General features: G+C 44.9%; 1 protein-coding gene across 5 annotated transcripts in view; it reads left to right on the top strand.

Moving 5' to 3' along the window:
• UROS (uroporphyrinogen III synthase) overlaps nucleotides 1-21,279 on the top strand; it is a 46,582-nt gene that overhangs the window by 11,296 nt on the left and 14,007 nt on the right. For 4 of the 5 annotated variants that reach the window (XR_010127487.1, XM_054436507.2, XM_054436506.2 and 1 more), the window contains exons 4-9: nucleotides 741-837; nucleotides 3,588-3,662; nucleotides 8,383-8,457; nucleotides 17,776-17,856; nucleotides 19,728-19,813; nucleotides 20,958-21,056. Coding sequence is in view for 4 of the 5 variants with exons in the window: in XM_054436507.2 (XP_054292482.1) it covers nucleotides 741-837; nucleotides 3,588-3,662; nucleotides 8,383-8,457; nucleotides 17,776-17,856; nucleotides 19,728-19,813; nucleotides 20,958-21,056 (513 nt within the window). In the remaining variant the exon portion in view is untranslated. The remainder of the gene's footprint in view (nucleotides 1-740; nucleotides 838-3,587; nucleotides 3,663-8,382; nucleotides 8,458-17,775; nucleotides 17,857-19,727; nucleotides 19,814-20,957; nucleotides 21,057-21,279) is intronic. The other variant, XM_054436508.2, reaches the window with a different exon arrangement.

The following is a 21,279-nucleotide window of genomic DNA, read 5'->3' as shown; positions in this document are numbered from 1 at the left end:
ACCCCTCACCCCCAACTTCTGCAAAGCAGGCCAGGGAGGTGTTATTTTCCCTTTTTAAAGATTGGGGTCTCAAATTAGGCAACTCAGCTAAGACCTCTAGCAAGGAAGAGACAGGGCTGGGACTCAAACCCAGGGCTTCTGCCCACAACTTCAGTTCTTCTTCCAGTGAGGAGTGATAAAAATTGCAGGAGACAAGTCCAATAAAGCCTTCCAAATGCTTCAGAATGAAAATTCAGTGCCCACAGCTTCAGTGAAGTCAGATATATACAGCAGCCTAGTGCCTGGCTCAGAGTAAAGGTTCGGTAGATGATATCACCATTATCCTCTTTGAAAATCGGGGCTTCAGCATTGATATCACCCCCTGAATATTCCCATTTTTATTACAGATTCAGGTCAAGTCTTCCCCCACTACCTGCACCCTACTCTAATCCCAGGCTGCGTCAGGCTTCCCCTCTGTGCTGCAGTGCACTTACCACCTTGTGTTTCACTTGTCTCTGCCCTAGACTGTGAGCTTCCTGGGGAAATACTGGGAATAAGGAATTCACCTGTGTATCCTAAAAGTCCTAGAGTAAATAGTTCCAGGCACATAGTAAGCACTCAGTAAGTGTTCAGGAGATGGGTGGAAGGAATTAGTTTGCCTACTACTATTGTGAAGCATTTGGAATTCTGAGTCTTAGCTCCTTGGAAGATGTTGAACATAGCCATCATATAAAATGCCTTTATTGCTTTTTGGTGTGCAGCTTTCTCATCCTGAAGATTACGGGGGACTCATTTTTACCAGCCCCAGAGCAGTGGAAGCAGCAGAGTTATGTTTGGAGAAAAACAATAAAACTGAAGGTGAGGGTGGGTCTGCTGTGGATTCCACTGGACATTTATTTACTCTTATTTCTCCTGCTGGGAGACTAACTTCCAGAAGCAGCTGCACTTCTAAGAGAAGTGAGTGCTTACTGGTATCAGGTCACAGACTCTGCTTTGGGAAATAGGAGACAGGGCTGTCTCCTAAACTCCCAGACAGATGACCCTGAGGGGGACTTCCCCTGTCTATTCGTTGTTCACCTCCTAGGGACTGATATATCCTCTTAGAAGGTATCATCTGAAAATAGGATAAATACTACTTTCCTGAAAGAGAGATGATGAAAAAATCTAACTAAGAGAAAATGGTCAGTGCCACCATGTCAGGCACTTAGTGACCCAGTCATCTCTTTGACTTGTCTTCCCACCTCCGTCCCTCACTATTAGAACAGTATGAAAATGGCAGTGCCCATTAACAGAACCCTGGGTTTCAGCCTGAACAAACACCTTCTTAATAAATGCAATCGAACAGCTTCCTAGCTAACATTTATGGAGTGCCTGTTATATGTCAGACCCTGTGTAATGAATACTTCACGTCTATTACCCCACTTAACCCTAGATAACAATCCAGAGGCACACATTGCTATGATCTTATGTCTTATGTTACCATTGAGAAAACTGAGGCCGGGATAGTAAGCGCAGAACAAGACAGTGCAGAGCCAGGCTTCACACTCGGGCCACCCACCTCCACAGTTACACTGATGAGCGGAGGCAGCAGGCAGAGTGGTTATGCAAGGGCTTTGGAGTGAGTTAGACCTGGGTTTATGCAGCCATTTGGACCTTAATGAGTTCCTTGACCTCTCATCATGGCATTACTACTAATAGTAATGGGATTATCTACTAATAGTAGACAACTAGTTAGGTAGAACTTACTGAATGCTCACTCTGTGTGAGACACTGTCCTGAATACTTTTTCCTGTGAGATAGATATGCTTAGTATTTTCACTTGGCAGATGAGGAGCCTGAAGAACAAAGGGTATGGAACTTTCCAGGCCCCCACAATGTATAAAGCACAAGTGCAGGATTCAAGCTGCAGAGTCTGAGTCCCAAAGGAAAGCATCCAGGAGCAGAGTGGGCATGGAGTAAGTGATGGTACGGAGTAAGTGACGGTGGTGAGTTCTGGTTATTCTGTCTCCACATTTAACCAGGCTTCGCTGTAGCCTAACATCCCACCTTCTTAGTGATTTCATACACACATTCACCTCCTGTTGAAAAGAAAGTCTGAGAACCTAAGAAACTCAGAGCCAGCCAGGTGCAGTGGCTCATGCCTGTAATCCCAGCACTTTGGGAGGCCAAGGTGGGCAGATCACTTGAGGTCAGGAGTTCCAGACCGGCCTGGCCAACATGGCGAAACCCCGTCTCTACCAAAAAATACAAAAGTTAGCTGGGCGTGGTGGCACATGCCTGGAGTCCCAGCTACTCAGGAGGCTGAGGCACGAGAACCACTTGAACTCAGGAGGCAGAGGTTGTATGAGCCGCGATTGTGCCATTATACGCTAGATGGGGAAGCATGTGTACTCTTTCCCAGTGGTGCTCTGGGTGCTTTTTCTTGCAGTTGTATTTTTTCCTTTTGTGTATGTTTTGAGGATGAAGATAATGAAAAAGAGGAAAACCCTAGAAAGGTCACTATAACTCTTTCTGGTGCTTTATAATAAAGTTTAAAATGCATTTTCCCATATATTTTCTTATTTTGATTCTCACAACCACCATAGGGAATAAGTAGTAGGAGTGTAGTTAATCCCAGTTACCTTGATGAAGAAACAGACGAAGTGCGTTAACTGACTTACCTTGGGACACACATGTTAAGGGGCAGAGCCGGCTCTGTGGAAGGCTTTCTGACTCCACCCAGTGTTCACTCCAGTTGTTCTGCTGTGAGCCTTGGAAAGTAGTTTGTTTACATGCTATGGATAACTTTTGAATAAATACTATTGATATTTATGGGGTAGGAAGCAAAGTGGAACTCAATCTTTGGTTACCATTTCAAAGGGAATTTCCCTTAATGTAAAGGGTAGAGGAATACTCTTGAATTTAAGGGAAAGTTATGCTCATAACCAGATTTTAGAAAGGAAGAACTATTATTTCCCTGTTTTCTAAAAATGTAATGAATGCCCAGTAGCTTTATGATATATTTATACAACCCATTTTCTCTTTGTGTTTCTTTAATCTATATTTAAAGATTTTGTTTGATCATAAAATGATAATATTCTGTATCTAATTGTGTTTGTTAATTGACCTGAAATTTATTATTTTTACTTTGGTGTAATGGATAAATGAACCCTCTCCTCTGAGATTACAGTTTGTTGACTGCTTTCAGATTTATGTCCCAAATAAACCAATTGGATATCTTTGTTAGACATTTAAGTTGCTTTTTTTAAATGACCAGTGTCTTTTTCTTTAAAAGTCTAGATTTAAATTTTTGATTTCACTATGCAAATTAATTCTTCAAGTTATGTTGATTTCCTGGTTCCCATTAAAATTCTTCTAGTACCAACTGTGGAGACAGGCTAATATTTCAAGCAAGGAGTACTAAAACATTATGAAAGCAATTTTTAAAAAATTGCCTATAAAACATGAACAAGGTGAAAATGGAATTTTAGTTTGAGATGCTTTTTTTTTACATTTGGTTGCTAATAGTTTGCTTTGCTCAGTTTCTTAGGGTGAACAAGCAGCCTTGGGCAACAGTCCAAATGGCCACTTTGGTATTTACAATTCACATATCATTTCATGTTTTACAGTCTGGAAAAGGTCTCTGAAAGAAAAATGGAATGCCAAGTCAGTGTATGTGGTTGGAAATGCTACTGCTTCTCTAGGTAAGGAGTCAAGGTAAAAATAAAACAACACAAAATGGCTTAGCCTTTTCAGTTTTAAAAAACACTTTAACTCAGTTTAAAAATATGATTTTTTGCTTATTAAATTTGCAAAAATTAATTAAATATACGATACTACTGATAAGAATGCAGTGAAACAAATATAATCAAACATTTCCAAATGGCATTAAAAATTGGTTTACATCTTTTGAGAACCACTTGGTCAGTATGTATGCAAAAGCTTTATTAAAATGTTTGTACCCTTTGGCTGACTAATTCCATTGTGAATGTACATAATGCCACTGAATTATGCACTTAGTGATTAAAATGACAAATTTTATGTTGTATTTTTACTATAATTTTTTTAAAAGCCTAAATCTCCAGATGGTGATATTATAGTTGGTTTTTATAGTTTTCTTAATATTTTGTGCATTTTTCCAGTCTTGAGTCTATTTATTCTTAATAAAGCATAAAATATAAATAGTAATCATTAAAAATTAACATTACGCATTTTAAATACTTAAAACAATGCTTAGCAATTGTCATAAATTAGCCTGTAACTTTGTTTCAGAACAGTTCCATTTGTCCAGTGAATTTGAAAATATTAAAGGAATGTATAATATGAGTGAAAATAGTTTAAGAATTAAAAGCACATTTTCCAGAGAACAAAATGAAGTTGGGGAAGAAACCAGCTGGGAGTTGCTAAGCTAATTAAAAGATGATTCCTAGATCTTCTGAGCAGCATGACTTTTACCACAAGCTCAGCAGATCAGCCAGGGAAAGGGAATCAGTGGCTTGGTTGCCAAGGAAACCATCTTGCCTCCCGCACATCTCTCTCCAAAAATAAGTTAAGAATTTGCTTGTTACTTTCTTTTATCATTTTTTCCTGAATGAGAAGAGGAAAGAAAATAGACAGTTTCTTTCATTCTCTATATTTCCTACCAAAAACTCAACTATCAAATATATGGTATATTTATACATTTTCCAAACTTTCACACATTCACTGATAAGCAAACATTTTGAGCATCACATGCCCTTCAGTTTGATTTCGGTAGCATCACTATGCATTTTGCTGTCACTGTCCTGTCATATGAGAAGAAAACGAGAAAAAAGACTATGGTGGTACAATGAACGGTGAGTATCTATATCTTGAGACTTAGAGTGGCTGAGAGTGGACCATATGAAGTGCAGCACAAGCAGCAGGGCCTTGGTCTCAGTTAGGCACTCACTGGACTCAGTCTGGTCCCTGTTTATTCAGTTGTGAAGGAAAAGGACATGTTCTAAATGCGGGGAACATATTATCAAAGGAGAGAGGAAATTAGAAATATTGTAACTTTTAAAAATGTCTTTGAAAGGAAACCATATTTTTCCTTGACATGAAAGTCAGTCACCCAACTTTGAACATTCTATTTTAGCTCACTTTTTCAGATATAATAATGTACAAAGGAGCTCTTTTGAGTAGGCACAGGGAGGAGGCATTGCTTGAACTCTCTGAGGTTTCTGTTCAACTAGAATCTCAGCAGGAGCCTGGAGAGTTATCAGAAGTTGAGCACCAACAGCTGGGAGGAGACCAGGCCCAATGTATTATCTTTGCTGCATAACAAATTACCCCCAAATTACCCCAAAACTTACTAGCTAGAAACAAGCATTTATCATCTCAATGTTTCTGTGGGCCAGAATCTGGGCATGATTTAGTGGGGTTCTCTGTAACCAGGCCATAGTCAAGCTGGTGGTCAGGGCTACAGACATCTTGAGGGTTGACTTGGGGGAGGGTCTGCTTCCAAAATCACTCACATAGCTGTCAGTGGGCCTCAGAAGATCTGCTTCCCAGCTCACTCACATGGGCCTCTCAAGAGGGCTACCTAAGACATGGCAGCTGGCGTCCCCTGTCACAAGGCAATCCGAGAGAGAGCAAAAGAGAGCACCTACCACTGAAGCCACGGTCTTTTTATAACCTAATCTTGGAAGTGGCATCCATTTCTTCTGCCATTTCTTTTTGCTTGAATCAAGTAAGTCCAGCCCACACTCAAGCGGAGGGATGACACAGGGGCATGGATCACAGGGATCATTAGGAGCCACTTTCCACTGCCCACAAGCCCTCTAGTCAAGAGCCACCCTGGCTCCGTAAAGCCTGGGAATCAGGTTAGGAAAGTTGGACATTTGAAGCAAAGAGAAGACAAGGTAGACATTTTTCTTGAAGTAGAAATGAAAACAAGGGTCCATTGAATAGCAAGGATTTCGGTGTGGAAGTCCAGTGAGAGAAGATGCCAGTATTTCTTTATAAATGTTGCAAGCTGACATAACTTTACAGGTATTATTGATTAATAATAGATGGCAAAAAGTACATGCTGGCTGGGTGCAGTGGCTCACACCTGTAATCCTAACACTTTGGGAGGTGGAAGCAGGCAGATCACTTGAACTTAGGAGTTCAAGATCAGCCTGGGCAACATGGTGAAACCCTGTCTATTTATTTGAAAATAAAATTTTTTCAAAAGTACATGCTATGTAACATTATACAGTAAGTCCTCACTTAACATTGTTGATAGGTTCTTGGAAACTGCCACTTCAAGTGAAATGATGTATCAAGAAACAAATTTTTTTTTTCCTTATCAATGTTGTGATGAAAACATGTTGAATGAAACGATGTTATTCAAGGACCTGCTGTATGTCGTTTCACTTACAGTGGCAATTTCCAAGAATCTATTGTTGACATTAAGTGAGGACTTACTGTACTTGGTCTACATAAAATCTCCTGAGAACATTATTTGGTTCAATAATATATGCATATTTTAATAACATTTTAATTTTTATTGAAGAAGCAAAGATGGTTGGCTTGTGGTTTCATACCTTGCAACTCAGCCAGCTATATCCTAGGAAAGCCTTCTATTTGGCTGCCCAAAGGTCAGGTGCCCCAACTTTCCCATCTGATTGCAAGGTTGGACCTGGGTGCCATTTAGTAGGCACTGTTGCTTGGCCTTGTAAACCCAGACCAGTGATGTCACAGAAGATAGCTTAGCAATTAACAACTTGGAATTCATAACACAGAAAGACTCTTCGTACCAGCCTGCGCAACATGGTGAGATCTCTTCTCTACCAAAAATAACAAAAATTAGCCAAACTTGGTGGTACATTCTTATAGTCCCTTTAACTGTGGCAGTCAGTGTCTTAACCTCTCAAATGTAAAAAATACTCTCTGGCAGGTTTATTTAACACAGTTGGAGACAACTTGAAGTTTCACTGTCAGCTTTTCCTTGGGCAGGGCCCTTAAGATGGGCTTGCCCAGCCAGAGTGTTGGTTGAAATGTCGTATTGACTTGAAGCAGAGTCAGTCTTGCCACATGCAGGGACTGAGACCTTAGACCAAATATGCATTCCCCAAACATTTCTTGAGAGCCATCTGTGGACTGTGGGGTGGACCAGGTAGCCCCGGTCTCTGCCCTCACGAATAGAGCTGGCCACTGCTTAATAGCTTCCTTCTCTCTCAAGTACAGTAGTAATTGTATTGCTCACAGGGTTGTGGTGTGAGGATCAAATGAGCAAGTGCTTACTTTGTGATCAGCAAAGCTATATATGAGAGGTAATGTTCTGGTTATGGTTATTATTGTTTCATTACTTGGGAAAAAATGCATATTTATGTCAATATTGATTACCATGGTCACTGCTAAGTTCTTATGTCTCAGTTCAGTTCCTGTGGGATTTTTACAGGTTTTTTTATTTACTTTTGTTTTTGATGCGTTAAGCTCTTCTAAACTCAGAGAGGAGGTCCAGCCTGGGTTGCCACTGTAGCATAAGCAAGGGCTTAGTTCCTGCACTGAGTTACAGCTTTATTTTTCTTTGATTCAGCATGTTTTTAATGATCCATAAGTTAAAAGCTGCTGGTGTTTTTATTAAAGCTGCCATTTGTTACTAACCAGCCTCTTGTGTGACTCCTAAGTGGAAAGCCCACAGCACTTCCTTCCTCAGAGGCATTCCGCATTCCTGTGAGCAGGTAGCAGTGTTGACTGAGCCAGTCCCTGGGGCCTCCCTTCCTCAGCACGCTTTGTGGAGTGGCCAAGTGTTTGCTGTCTGGAAAAGTGCAGGGGGAGCCTGGGTTAGCTTCTTACTTGGTTCATGAATAGGGGTCTCACAAAAGTGCTGGTATAGCCCCTCATCCTAAATGACTTGTATTTGTAGCGCTGTGGGTCCCTGTTAGCAGATTATTATGAAACCTTTCCTCCCCTTCCTTCCATTTTAGTCTGGCCATGTCAAGCCATGACACCTTTCTGGATGTGGTCTGGCCACATCCTCCCAACAAAATGAAAGCTCTGTAACACCGATTCCTGCAAAAAGTACCAAATGCCCATCATCTCCTTCCTGACTGAAGAGAAAACAGCCTTTGTTGAGTACCTCCTAGATGGCAAGCAGTTTGCTCTTATTATCTGACACAATCCTTAAAACAGTTCCATATGGTTGGTGATTCCCCCTCTTGTAGATGAGTTATGTGGGGCTCAGGGAAGCTAGTTAAGGCCTTACCCAGCCTACACAACTGGGGTGCAGGTACCAGGACCTGATGCTTTCTCGTCTGAACAGACACTTGTGATCTTCCCTCAGTGGCTTTCAAGAAAAGACATCCTCTATGTGATTTGTAAACTGCATACCTGTGTATTTGCACGTTAAAAAGTAATGGTGGAACAAAAGGACTTCAATAACCGTGTTAAGAAATACATTTCTTTGTTGTTTTCCAGTGAGTAAAATTGGCCTGGATACAGAAGGAGAAACCTGTGGAAATGCAGAAAAGCTTGCAGAATATATTTGTTCCAGTAAGTAGAAAAACATCACTCCAGATGAAGCCCATTTATTTTTTGTTGACCTCACAACCACTACCTAGGGAAAAGAATATTTCCTCAGTGCATTCTTGGTGGTGAGACTGATTGGTGAGCAGCATATAACCCACACTGGGAGCATAGCCTATTTGTATTTGTGTGTATCTATACCTTTGTGAGGTTTAGCCCACTTCCTTCTACCCCCTGTACCAAAGAACTTGACTTGAACATAACACAAAATAAAACATGTGGGAGATAAAAACACAGGAGAGATCACTTGAGGGATTCCAAAGAGAGCAGAGGCAGGAGGTGTGAGTGGGTGCTCTCCCCTTCCCGAGGACTGTCCTTTCCCTTCTCAGGAGTTACTTCCATCTCTGAATTACCTCTCCCAGCTTGCTCCCAGGTAAAGAGCTGACTCACTGGGCTGCCTGTGGACTTGGATTTAAAATGGCGCTTGTTCTAGGGGTGTTAGCATTTAAATGGGGACTTAGTCTTAAACTAATTATGGAATTGTAGGCTTCAGAAGATAGATAGGCAGAAATTCTTGGAGCAAGAGGGATGGGAAGGCTGACCGTCTACTTGTAGGGCAGCCCCACCTCTAAGGTGCATCTCTCTTCCCCTCTCTTCCCTGCATGTGCAGTGCAACCGCAAGCTCTTACCCCCTTGTCATTTGACTCCCCTGCTGTAGGTGTAAGATCATACACCCCCATGAGAGCAGGAAGTAGAACCATCTTATCTTAGATTGCTGAAGGGGAGGAAATCCAGGCTTTCCTAGAGATCATGAGCTGGCAAACTTCATCTGTTAAGGACATTTTAGGCTTTGCAGGCAAATGGTCTGTCAGAACTACTAATCTCTGCAATAGAAGCATGAGAGCAGCCATAGGAAATACACAAACAATGGACTTGGCTTTGACCCCAGGCTAGGGTTTTCTGACCCCTTTCTAAAATTGCTGGAGTGTCTGCTGAGCTGTGAGGACAGGGTCAGATAAACTGCTGACAGCTGAGAATTTCCTCTAAGGTGGTCCCAGGAGAGGGGTATATGCCTTGGCCCTTGGGTGGTGAGATCAGGAGTGGTATAGGGAGAGAGTACACCTTAAATAGGTCTCTTTATGGCTTCTGAAACAGTGATAGATGGTTTTGTTTCTGGTAAAACAAAGTATTTGTGTTATTAAAAAAAAATACTCCTAAAGGTGATGTTGGCCTTTCTTGACGTGGAAACTTGTACACTAACGTCTTATAAGGCATTACTTATAAGTCTTCCTGCCATTAAGTCATTGCTGTTGCCTGAAGGTTCTCTAGCTTATATTTTTCTTTGTGTTACTGGAAGCTTGTTCTAGAGAAAGTCCTGCATCTTTTTCTGCCCTGTGGTCTGAGGATCCCTGGAGCTCAATTAGGCCCCCGACAGAGTCGTCTGGGTTGGGGGCAGCAGTGAGCAGTCAGGGAACAGCAGAGATACTGCTGGGCTCAGTGGATCCTTCCCAAGTTCTCCAATTCTCCCTTTTTCTCTTGTCTAATTTCTTTTAAAAATAACTTCGTTGTACCTTTCCTGAGTCACTATGTGCTCTGTGTTAACGTTGAAGACTAGCATTTACTGCGTGCCTAGTGTGTCTCAGGTACGTAGACATGTGGCCTGTATGATGTCATTTAATCTTCACCATCACCCCATGAAGTCAGAATCATGTCCACTGCAAGCTGTGCTTTCCAGTACAGTAGCCACTAGCCACATATGGCTATTTAAATGTAAATGTAAATTAATTAAAACTAAATACAATTGAAAATTTAGTTCTTCAGTCACACTGGGCACATTTCACAAGCTCAGTTGTCACTGTGGCCAGTGGCACCAAATTGGACCACACACAACATTCCCATCATCACCAAAAGTTCTTTCTGACTGTGCTGCTATAGAGACTCTTGGGGGACCAAGGCCCAGATCTTATCCAAGGTCACAAGCTGTGAAGTGGCAGGCTGGAATTCACACTCAGCACAGCAAGGCCACTGCTCATCCCATGGCCTGTCACATTCAGAGGCCTGACTGGCACCTGCTCCATGCCGACCTACTCTCAAGGAGATGCTGGCCAAGCACCTCCATCCACTCTGATTTAGAGTGACTGGGGCTCCTGCAGGGATGAAGACGTAAGTGTGCTTGACTCTGTGCTTGACTCTGGTGAGCAGAAGCTTAAGGAGCCTCCAGTTTAGAGGAACTACACGGGCCTTTTCTGGCCACTCAGATGAATAAGCTCTAGTCCCAGAGTGTTTCAGCCACTTGGCAATCCTGAGCCTGTGCCCTCCTTAGTTCAGTGGATGTGCATTCATCGGCTCGGACACGGCTTTCAGGTATTAATGCATTGACTGACGCCTCTCTTGCCCCACCCCCCATATTCCTTCCCACATCACAGGAGAACAAGTCAGTTCAATATGGTTCGGCAGATGTTTACCCAGGAGCACCTGTGTGCCAGGCCTTTTGCAGGGCGTTGGGACTGAAGAGGAGTTCGACTCCATTCCTGTCTTCTGGAAGTTGTCAGCCTAGCTGGGGCTGGAGGTGGGGTAGGGTGGGGAACATAGACATCAGTAACCATGATAAGGCAGGGTAGATTAACTGACCAGAAGAGGTATGAACAGTTTTTATATGGTGGGCCTGCTATTAAGGTATCTGTTTCTACCTGTAAAACACTCAGGATACCAAATAGGTGGGGTTTTTCCTCATATCAATGACCAATTATCCAATGCTCCAGATAACAGCTGGGTGTCCTACAACTGAATTTTGACATTACCCAGAATTAACCCAGACCCCACAGCTTTAAGGGCTCAGTCTTAGCAAACTGTCCCCCACTTTAGATACAAGTATTAGATGCTGAGGGACCTCTGTCCAAGTTGGCTACAAGTCAGGAGTTCCCACAGCTCCCTACTCAGGTTCAGTAATTTGCTAGAATGGCTCACAGAACTCAGGGAAACACTTATGTGTACTGATTTTTATAAAGGAGATAACAAGGACACAGATAAACAGCCAGATGAAGAGGTCTGGAAGGGTCCTGAGTACACAGGAGCTTCTGCCCCCATGGAGTTGGGGTGTGCCACCCTCCTGGCACGTGGATGTGTTCACCAACCCAGAAGCTCTCTAAACTCACAGTTGAGGGGTTTTATGGAGGTTCCATTATGTAGGTACCATTGATTAAATCATTGACCCCTGGTGACTAGCTCCATCTCCAACCTTTTGATCACATGGTTCCCTCTGGCCTTCAGCCCCCATCCTGAAGCTTTCTAGGGGCCACCACTAGTCACCTCATTAGCATAAACTTCAGTATGGTTAAAAGGGGTTTATTATGAATAACAGAAGATGCTCCTCTCACCTCTAACGGGAAATTCCAAGAGTTTCAGAAGCTTTGTGCCAGGAATAGGGAGGAAAACGAAATATTTCCTCTTGTATCACAGTGTCATGTCAGGGTGTCCGAAAGAAGGCAGAGGTCTTCAGGAAAGTCTGTACAAAAGGTATGGCCTCCTCTCCACAGAGAAGGGCAGGCCCTCCCTCAGGCAGTAGCCATGGCCAAGCCCTCCCACTCAGAGGGAGCCACTGAGCAGAGACGTGGAAGGAGAGGGTTTTCCTGGAGAGTACAGCATGGCAGGGGCAGTGGGTGGCAAGCTGGGGAGCGCTGAGTAGCCTCTGAGAGTCAACCGGAGCCCTGAGGCACGGGGCCTTAACGTCAGCCCCTGCGGGTCAGACTCAGGCTGGATTGGTCCTCCCCAGGCCTAGACAGGAACACAACACTGCCTGCTCCCTCTTAGCAGGCATCACTAGGTGCAGCCAGGATTGGGCCCAAAAGGCAGTCACTGGATTAGGACCCAGTTCTCTTGTTCCTGGGACTTTTTAGGAGTGTCTCTGAAATTTATCCCTTAAGTAAAAAGAGCATTTTTTAAAACCTACAGAGGCATCATAGTCTAAGAGCAGGGCGTGGGGTGCTGTGGCAGGTCTTGCCTTGAAGGGAGCCGTCTTCCCACAGCTCAGTGTGCTCCAGGGCTTGCTGGCAGGCACTTCCACGGGGTCCTGGAGGCTCTGGGGGCATAACAGAAATGCTATAAGGGAGTTTGAGGGCCCGTTATGAGTCTGACATACATTGGCATTTTGTGCATGCCTCCAATTGTCTGACATATTGTGGTACTGAGCTGTGACATGGGAATGATTACTAGACCTGCTTTTGCTCATGAAGAAACTGAGCTCAGAGAGGGAAAACTTGTCCATAGGAACAGAGCTAATAGTGCTAGGCTGGGGCTTAAGCCTAGGACTGGCTGACTCCGAAGGTCTTCCTGTCTCCCTTGCTCTGTGTGCTTCTAAAAGGTACTTAGTCCAAGTCCAAAATATGCTCATTTCTCTTCCATCAGGTGAAGAAGTCAAAGGACTCTTTTGAAGTGAAGAAAGTGGGTTCTGGGAGCTCATCCCACTAGTTTGTGAGTTTGGACATGCCCTTATGCTGATGAATCATTGGAGTAATATCTGGGGTTTAGCCTCATCCTTGGTGGCAAGGCGGTGGGGAAAGCCCCTGAGGGTGAGGCCAGCCTGACCCCCAAGGGAAAGGGGCTGCTGGGACCTCCTGACCTCAGCTCATCTCCAGGAGCGCACAGGGCCTCGCACAGATGCCTCAGTCTGCACCGCAGGGAGTTCGTGCCATCTCAGACCTACCCTCCCTACCTGGGCTGTACATAAAGAGATACTGCTAGGCTTTCTCTAGAACGTTTCATGAGCCAGCACTGTGAGACATTTTCAAGCTAAAAACATACAGTTCAGGAGACTGTAATCTGTGATAGAAAGTGTTCACCATTTGCTGCTAGTAAAGACAGTTGACCCTGTCCTTCTCTGGCCTCTTGTGCCACATGGTGTTCTCGAGAGAGGCCTCTCCATGCACCAGTGTGGAGAAGCCCTCTGGAGGCCAATTCAAAGAGCATCTGAGGCTAAGCAGCTGAAAGGAAAAGGCCTGATGGCCAACGTGTTGCTTTCTGTGGAATGTTCCAGACTGGATTGCTGGGTGTCATTTTCTTTAACAGCAGCCTAAACAGGCGGTGACTCTCTTCTATGCAGCCAGGTGTTGAAATAGCTGCAGGGAAGCCACAGACAGTTGTTCCAGCTTTCCGGATCAGAGAGCACTGGTTGGGCACCGTGCCATGTGACCCCAGCCCCATGGGATCGCTTCTCAGGACATGGAGCCACACATCAGTGTGGAGGGTTCACTCCAGGAGCTCCTGGTACAGGATGCAGATGGGTCTTGTCTGGCTCCAGGCTTTTTGTTTCTAATGTTGTTTCTAGAGTCACCATCACAGCATTAAATGGTATCAAAGCCCTTCTTTTAAAAATGTAGAAATAAATGTAAATGGTAGATCTTGACATTGCTTGTGGGATTAAGATCTACAAAGAATAGTAATTATTTCTATGGGTGGCTGACAATTAGCTCTTTAATAGAATAGGTGGCTCCTGCCTGTTTTCAGTGAAGAGATTGAGCTGTACCCACAGTTTGTTTGTAAGGAGACAGAAGTGAACCTCTGAGTCGTTGTTCATTAGAAGACCCAGAACCATCAGGCTGGTGTCCCTGCTTTGCAAACACAAGGCAGAAGAGATCAATGTCACTTCTGAATGATCACACTGGTGTTTCAGTTAACTGACTCAAGGCTTGGTTGGATAGATATTAACATATTCTGACCTTATCTGGGAGAATACTGGTCTGCATTCTTTGCAAAGCTTCTGCCATTTCCTCTAATTTATTACCAGCATATCTATGGGTCCTAATAAATCTTCCATTTGCAATTAGAATATCCAAATAAAAATCCATGTTGACTGCTAATAAGGACCTTCACCTTGGCTTTACCAAGGCATTAATGATTTTTCTTTCTCAGTAAACTTTGATGCCTGATTTTAAAAGCTAAAAATCTACCTCTAATGCTTGTAGTAAACAGGCCGATTCATAGCTATGCCTATTTATTTAACACTTACTACTTTGTGGCAGGCACTATTGTAAGTGCTTAAAGCTATTAATCCATTTAATCTGATAATTCATTGTTCTGATAGATTCTCCTTCTTTCCCAGATATCTCCTCTAATGGGAAAGTAATTACATGCTAAATGGTAAAAGGTAGAATACAGTATAACTTTTGAAAAGAGAGAGAAACTGTGTGGGCAGAAAGATTGCACTGCAGTTTATTTGAAATGTCCTCTTGGATTGGGAAAGTTTCTGCAGCCTGGCAGACTTACCGGGCTTTTCTTCCATTCCTCCCATCAGCCTCCTCATCCTGATCAGCCTCCTCATCCTTATTATCAGCACTCAGGCGTCCACTGTCTGCTCGAACTGATTCTCATGGCAGTGCCCGAGACGGGGAAATCATTGTAAACCTGGAAGTTGTTACTGTTTTACAGATGTGTGCATGTCCTTCAGTAAGATGATATTTTAAAAAGTCAGTCTCATTGATGCAGGACTTTTTGCTCCTTAATTCAGCTAAATCTGGGTTCCTGTCTCATGACCAGGAAAAATTAGGCATGTGGACACATTGAAGGGTGAGAAGGGCAGAATTTATTAAGTGAAAGGAAAGCTCTCGGCCGGGTGCAGTGGCTCACGCCTGTAATCCCAGCACTTTGGGAGGCCAAGGCAGGTGGATCACCTGAGGTCAGGAGTTTAAGACCAGGTCAGGAGTTCTGGCCAACATGGCGAAACCCCATCTCTACTAAAAATACAAAAATTACCTGGGCTTGGTGGCCACGTCTGTAATCCCAGCTACTCAGGAGGCTGAGGCAGGAGAATTGGATGAGCCCAGGAGGCAGAGGTTGCAGTGAGCTGAGATCGCGCCACTGCACTCCAGCCTGGGTAAAAGAGTGAGACTCTGTCGCAAAAAAAAAAAAAAAAAAAAAAAAAAAAAGAAAGAAAGAAAAGCTCTCAACAAAGAGAGGGATTCTCCAAGCAGGTTTCTCCCTCATTATTGAATACCAGGGGTACCACACATGAGCTAATGAGGCCAGGCTCCTCCCCTGCGTAAGGCACGAATCCTAGTGGCTCCGCCCCGTTCCCCCGGCATGCACATGAGGATGCCCAGGTAAGCCATAGGTAGTATCAGAAAAGGCAACATTTGATTGGTTAAAAGGCATTATTCAGAAAGAATCAACTGGGAAAGGGCAGACAAATGGGCAGACGTTCTGCCCCTGGGTCACTGGTTTCATCCAGGACCAGCAATCTGGTCTTTCAGACTTCAGGCTGTTCTAGGCTTGAAGGTGAGGTCTCACTGGGGACCCTTCCCTATCTGCCTAGGCATTTGTCTGCCTCCTGCTTGTATCATCATTTTCTTAATTACCTACAGTGACTTTATCAGGCCCCCTCCCGAGCTGCGTAATAGTAATACTTTGTTAGGATTTTCAGTGTTGTTACTCATCATCAGCCTGGACAGCCCAGAATTCCAGGCCTCCTTCCTGTTAAACGAACGGAAAGCAGAGCCTTTGAGCTCCACGATTCACTATTTTTATGTCAGCCTTAACCATCCCATTGGCCTGTTGGGGCTGAAGATAAATCCACAGGCATTAAGCATATTCCAAAAGGGAATGACTCCTTTGTCTTTGGCTTTTTGAAGTGGGTTAGTTTTCAGGAACTGTAGTTGTAGATCTCCCCTCACCAGCAAAGGAGGACTCAGCCAGGACATTTTCAAGTTTTTCTCCTTTCTGCTGACAGGGTGGTGCCTTTTCAGTGAAGTCAGCTGAGCTGGTTGGACATTTGTGGGCCCTGTGTGCTTGCAGAGCCAAGCTCTCTGCAAGGCACAGGTGGTGGAGAGATAGAGACAAGCAGCTGCCCTCAGAGAGCCCCGTACCCCTTCAGCCCAGCCTTGTGAGTCAGAGATAAGAATGAGCAGCTCAGGACTCCACTGGACCCTCAAAAGAGGTGCTGCCAAGGGAAGATTCCTGAATCTTTCCAAGGCCCCTTGCACACCTGTGGGGCTGGGCTTGCTGAAAAACTGGACTGTAGTTTTCTTACTGGATCCCCAGGAAGAGCTTTGGCCCCTAACATCTTCCACCCTGCACTCCCCAGCACACACATAGACACACAGAAACAGGGAAGAAAATTGCCCCTGAACACGGCTTTGAAAATATGTCTCTAGGGATGACTCTCCAGAACATGAAAACATTTCCTCACACTGGAAGAGAGAAATCTGGAGGCGTCTATTAACAAATTTAACAATCTCCCAATTCATTATTTTCGTTTATGTTGGTACTGATATTCACGGAGCAGTTTATATAAAGAAAACATTCACCAGTGTGTAGCCTTTATACACTTGAAATTAAGTGGCCTGCAGTTATTCCTGTTGTTTGGCTGCTGCTTGCTAGAGGTGGTACTGGATGGAAAGAGGTAGTTTTCTTCTTCCTCTCATTGCAGTCACCAGAGAAGATGTGATCAGAGAGATCTTCATAAGAATGTGAGAAAATATACAATGTGTGTGAACAACGCCCATTACAATTTCTTATGTCTTACAGACGGATGTGGGGGGAAATGGCTGTTTCTACTAAAATGCTTTGTTTTCACATTTGGGGAAGATTCTGGCATTTGACAACTCATCAGCTTTTTTGTACAGTATTGTTGCAAATTGGCATTTAAATCCTATGCTGTCCTCACTATTCTGCAAAGAGTTAAGGGCTGAAAATGCCCTTGAGTCTTCCCAGAGTGGAGATGCTGGGAGCAGAGGTAGTGGTGAAAGGAGAGGCAGGCCGTTCTTAGCAGGCTTCTCTCTCTAAGGCCTGTGCATTCGCCTTTTGGCACTTGGCCTAGTGGCTGTTGGTGTGGCTAGAAGAGGACTGGGCAGTCAGCTTGTCTTTGTTGGGGATGGCTGCAGAGCCACTCCTGGCTGCCAGTTACCTGCTGCCTCCTGAGCATGAGCCCTGGCTCATCCGGAGCCTCTTTAAAGGTAGAAAATGTTTGCCCCAGTGCCAGTCAGCACCAGGCCTGATCTTTACCTTCCTGACTTAGTTAAGGTGCAAAGTCTGCCTTCTAAATAGTGAGTACAGGCTAGGGAGTCACTTCAGGATCAGAGGGAGTTAAAACAATGTGGCTAACTTGTTTGTGTGGATGTTCATTTTCTGAGCACCTCCACACACATTACCTCTTATGATCTTCATATAACAACCCTTCAAGTTCAGCAAGGTAGCAGGTGCTCTTCCTGTTTACAGATGCTAAGACTGAGTCCTAGAAGCAGAGCCAGGCCTGGAGCCCAGGGCTGCTCCCCCTTCCCAAAGCTGCCCCTCCCCATTCCCCTGTGCACAGGCACTGGCCCTGAGTTTTCACAAAGCCTGGTTATTTATTCACAGGGGAGTCCTCAGCACTGCCTCTTCTCTTTCCCTGTGGAAACCTCAAAAGAGAAATCCTGCCAAAAGCGCTCAAGGACAAAGGCGAGTAGAATGCTTTGACTGCATCCCTTACCACTTTGGGATCCACCAGGAGCCTTTGCAGTGATAGAAGTGGGTGGCCCTGCAGAGAGCACACAAGGGAGAGCAGGGCTGGGTTGGATAAGCTAGGCCAAGAGACGCAGAGACCATCCTCATGGGAAGAGTGGACGTGCAGTCTGCACTTTCCTTTCTTTGGATCTGCTCTTCTCAGCTTGTTTGGCTCAAGCTAGGAGCACACAGTGTGTCTCCAGTCCTTCACCAAGAGGACAGGAGATCCAGATGTGGAGGTGGCCCCTGGGCAGGTAACTGAGGTGACAAACCATAGAATTGGTTCCACATGTAGAAGAAAGTCTACAAATGTAGCCAATCTTATAATAGCATGCAGCGCCCTCTAGCGGAACCACACAAGCCCCACCTGCCCCTCCAGCTCCACCTGCCGTGGCTCCCAAGACTGTCAGCATCTAGAAACCAGTTCTTGCCTCTGAAGTATGCCGCCGTCCTTGACTCAGATGTCTTAGCTGTCACCTGTGCACCTTTTGCTGTCACATAGTTAGTCTGGGAGCAAAGTGTATCAGTGGTTTGGAGTACCAGCTTTCGGATGAGATAAAAACAGATTTGAATTCTCCCTCTTGCTGTTTATTAGCTATGTAAATGAAGGTAAGTGATGTAATCTCTCTGTGCATCAGTATCCTTATCTGTGAAATATGGTTATCTGTGCATAACCGTGGTACCCGCCTCATAGAGGTGTTCAGAGATCATGTAGCATGACGCCTTGTTCTCCAAAGGCAAGCTCTTCATGGAACTGTGACTGTTACCGTCTCTCCCAGGGTTTTGAAGTTCTACTAGTCCACATGAGCAGTGTGACCCAGGATGACCTTAGACCTTGTAAATTTCCCCCCGTATTAAAATGGAGCTAGATCGTATCCCTTCTACCCATATCATCTGTCTTCTAAAGCTACCAGGAATAAAGACAGAGGACATTTGGTAATAAGATCAGCAAAATCATTAGCTTTTCGGGAACAAGAAAATACCAGAATAAAATAAGAGAAAGCTTGGTCTCAGTTACCCTTAAAGAAATAATATATAAATCAGAGGTTTGATACTTCAGTTTATTTCTTTAGTTTTCGGGGATATGAAATGGCAATAGGTTGCTGTTTTATGCTGAAGTTATCATTTCTTCTGAGAGAGTTTCCCATTTTGTTTTCAGAAGCCTGAGTTTTCACTACTTTTCACCTACCATCTGGCTGCCCCTCATAAGTCAGTATCTGATTGAAATTGCACGAGTCCCTTCAGTGCCTGGCGCCTCATCACCAGCCCTGAAAACCCCTGGGAATGTTCAGAGTCGCTGAATGGCACAGGGAGGAATGTGGGAAAGTCCACGGCTTAATCAGTTCATGTACAAGTGGACACACTGAGGCTCAGAAAGGGGACGTGTGGCCATGTGGAGGCACAGCTGGAGTGCAGCCGGGGATCTGGACTCCAGGCCTCTCCCAAGAGCTGCCCTTCCTACACTTGCTGGTGTCATGCAACCTGTCTGTGTGGGATTCATGGAGTGACTAGGGACGGCCTTGTGTGGACAAACCTACATAAGCCTGGGAACAAAAGGCATTCTGGGTAAAAAGGAAGGCTTTGGGTTCTGGGCCTTTGTTCTTTTTCTGCCATCTCAGCCTCCTCTTCCACAGGACCACTCCACAGTGTTCAGCAGGCTGCAGAGAGCTGTTCAAGGCCTCTCTGCTGAGTCTGGCCTCTCAGCTTCTAGGCAGCTGGTTCCAGGAGGGTGGTGCTGTATTGGGAGGTTTCACCAACTGTGCTGTGAAGTGGCGGAGACCCCATTGTGTGCCCAGCGCGGTAAAGTCTTTCTTGATTGTGCCCAGGGATTGCCATGGAAAGCATAACTGTGTATCAGACAATTCCACACCCAGGAATCCAAGGGAACCTGAACAGCTACTATTCCCAGCAGGTACGTGGCGTTTCGGGGGAGAGTTCTGGCAGGGTGGGTGCCCAGGTGGGGAAGCACAGGGTGAAGGGCACGTGCTGACAGATGTTGGTTCTATATGTGGTTTCACTGTCCCCAGCTGTCACCTGCATGCCTTTTCCTGTCACATAGTTGGTCTGGGATTCCAGAATTAGGAATGGAAACAATTTTGTGGTTGTTTCATGAAATGTCTATTGCAAGCTGGTTTGAAATCAGTGATTTCAGTAAGAGGTGCTTGTGGTAGGTGGTCTATGAAACCTCCCTGTTTGGAGAGATTAATGTGGTGACTTTGAGGAAGTGGTAAGTTTTTATAGGGGTTAAAGGAGATAATTTACGCAAAGCTTTTTGTACAGCATTGAAGATACATACAACCCTGAGGTAAACAGTGGCCTTGATGTTATCATTGCTATTCATCATACGGAGCGCTGGTGGAGCTGAAGGGGCAGACACTGAAAAGGGAGGCTGGGCCCATAGTGGGAAGAGCTGACAGTGGCCACCAAGGAGTCTGGATTGAATTTGGGAGTCCATGGGGACTGTTGGAGGACTCAGGCAGGAGAGTAGATAGCTCTTGCTTGAGTTCCTTGGTGTCTTCAGCATATATATGCAGTAAAACACCTCCCTTTCCTCTCCCAAGGCAGGCTTCTGAATGTCTTGCCTGGTATTGGAAGGGCCTGATAGGACAAACCAAATGCAGAAAGGCCAGGCAGGCTTGTCTGCTTGCTCTACTTCCAAAGGGAAGGAGCATTGACAGGGAGCCAGCACTGCCTCACACCACTGCCTCGTGATCAGTGCCATATGACCACAGGAGCTAGAGGCATTGTCTAGGCTGCTGGGCACATGAGCTCCATGATGCCCATGTCCTCTGGCCAGGCAGACACAGACCTGGGGGCCAGCAGAGCGACCAAGGAGCAGCACCAGCTTTCTGATGGCAGCCTGCTCTTTCCAACAGTTCCCTACTAGTATCCTGTCTCCCTGGAGCAGAGGATGCCAGCATCAACCAGGAACCACTCCTGTGCTAAAACCGCCTGGGTGGCCTGTGGCTTGAGGGCTTGATGCCGATGAAGCTGGAGGAATGTTGTCTCTCCTCAGTCTCATGGCAAGGACTGATCTTGTTTTCTCTTCCCCACAGGGGGTTCCAGCCAGCATCACATTTTTCAGTCCCTCTGGCCTCACATACAGTCTCAAGCACATTCAGGAGTTATCTGGTAACAATATCGATCAAATTAAGGTAAGTTATTCAATGGGCTTTTGGTCTTTTTCAGATTAGCTTTTTTTTTTTTTTTTTTAATCTTTACAAATTATCCTAGGGCTTCAATGTCAAGTGAGACACCCCTGGCCTAGCAGGTGCCTTAGAATTGGAAGGGCAGCTCTACCTCCTGCTGGGCTGTCGCAGATTGCTCACCTTCTCCCAGCCCGTTTCGTCCCTTGCAGCATGGGGATCATTGTCTGTC

This window comes from Pongo pygmaeus, chromosome 8, assembly GCF_028885625.2.
Source record: "Pongo pygmaeus isolate AG05252 chromosome 8, NHGRI_mPonPyg2-v2.0_pri, whole genome shotgun sequence".
NCBI classification, from domain to species: domain Eukaryota; kingdom Metazoa; phylum Chordata; class Mammalia; order Primates; family Hominidae; genus Pongo; species Pongo pygmaeus.
The sequence above is the reverse complement of the archived record's forward strand: the minus strand, read 5'-3'. Positions and strand labels throughout refer to the sequence as shown.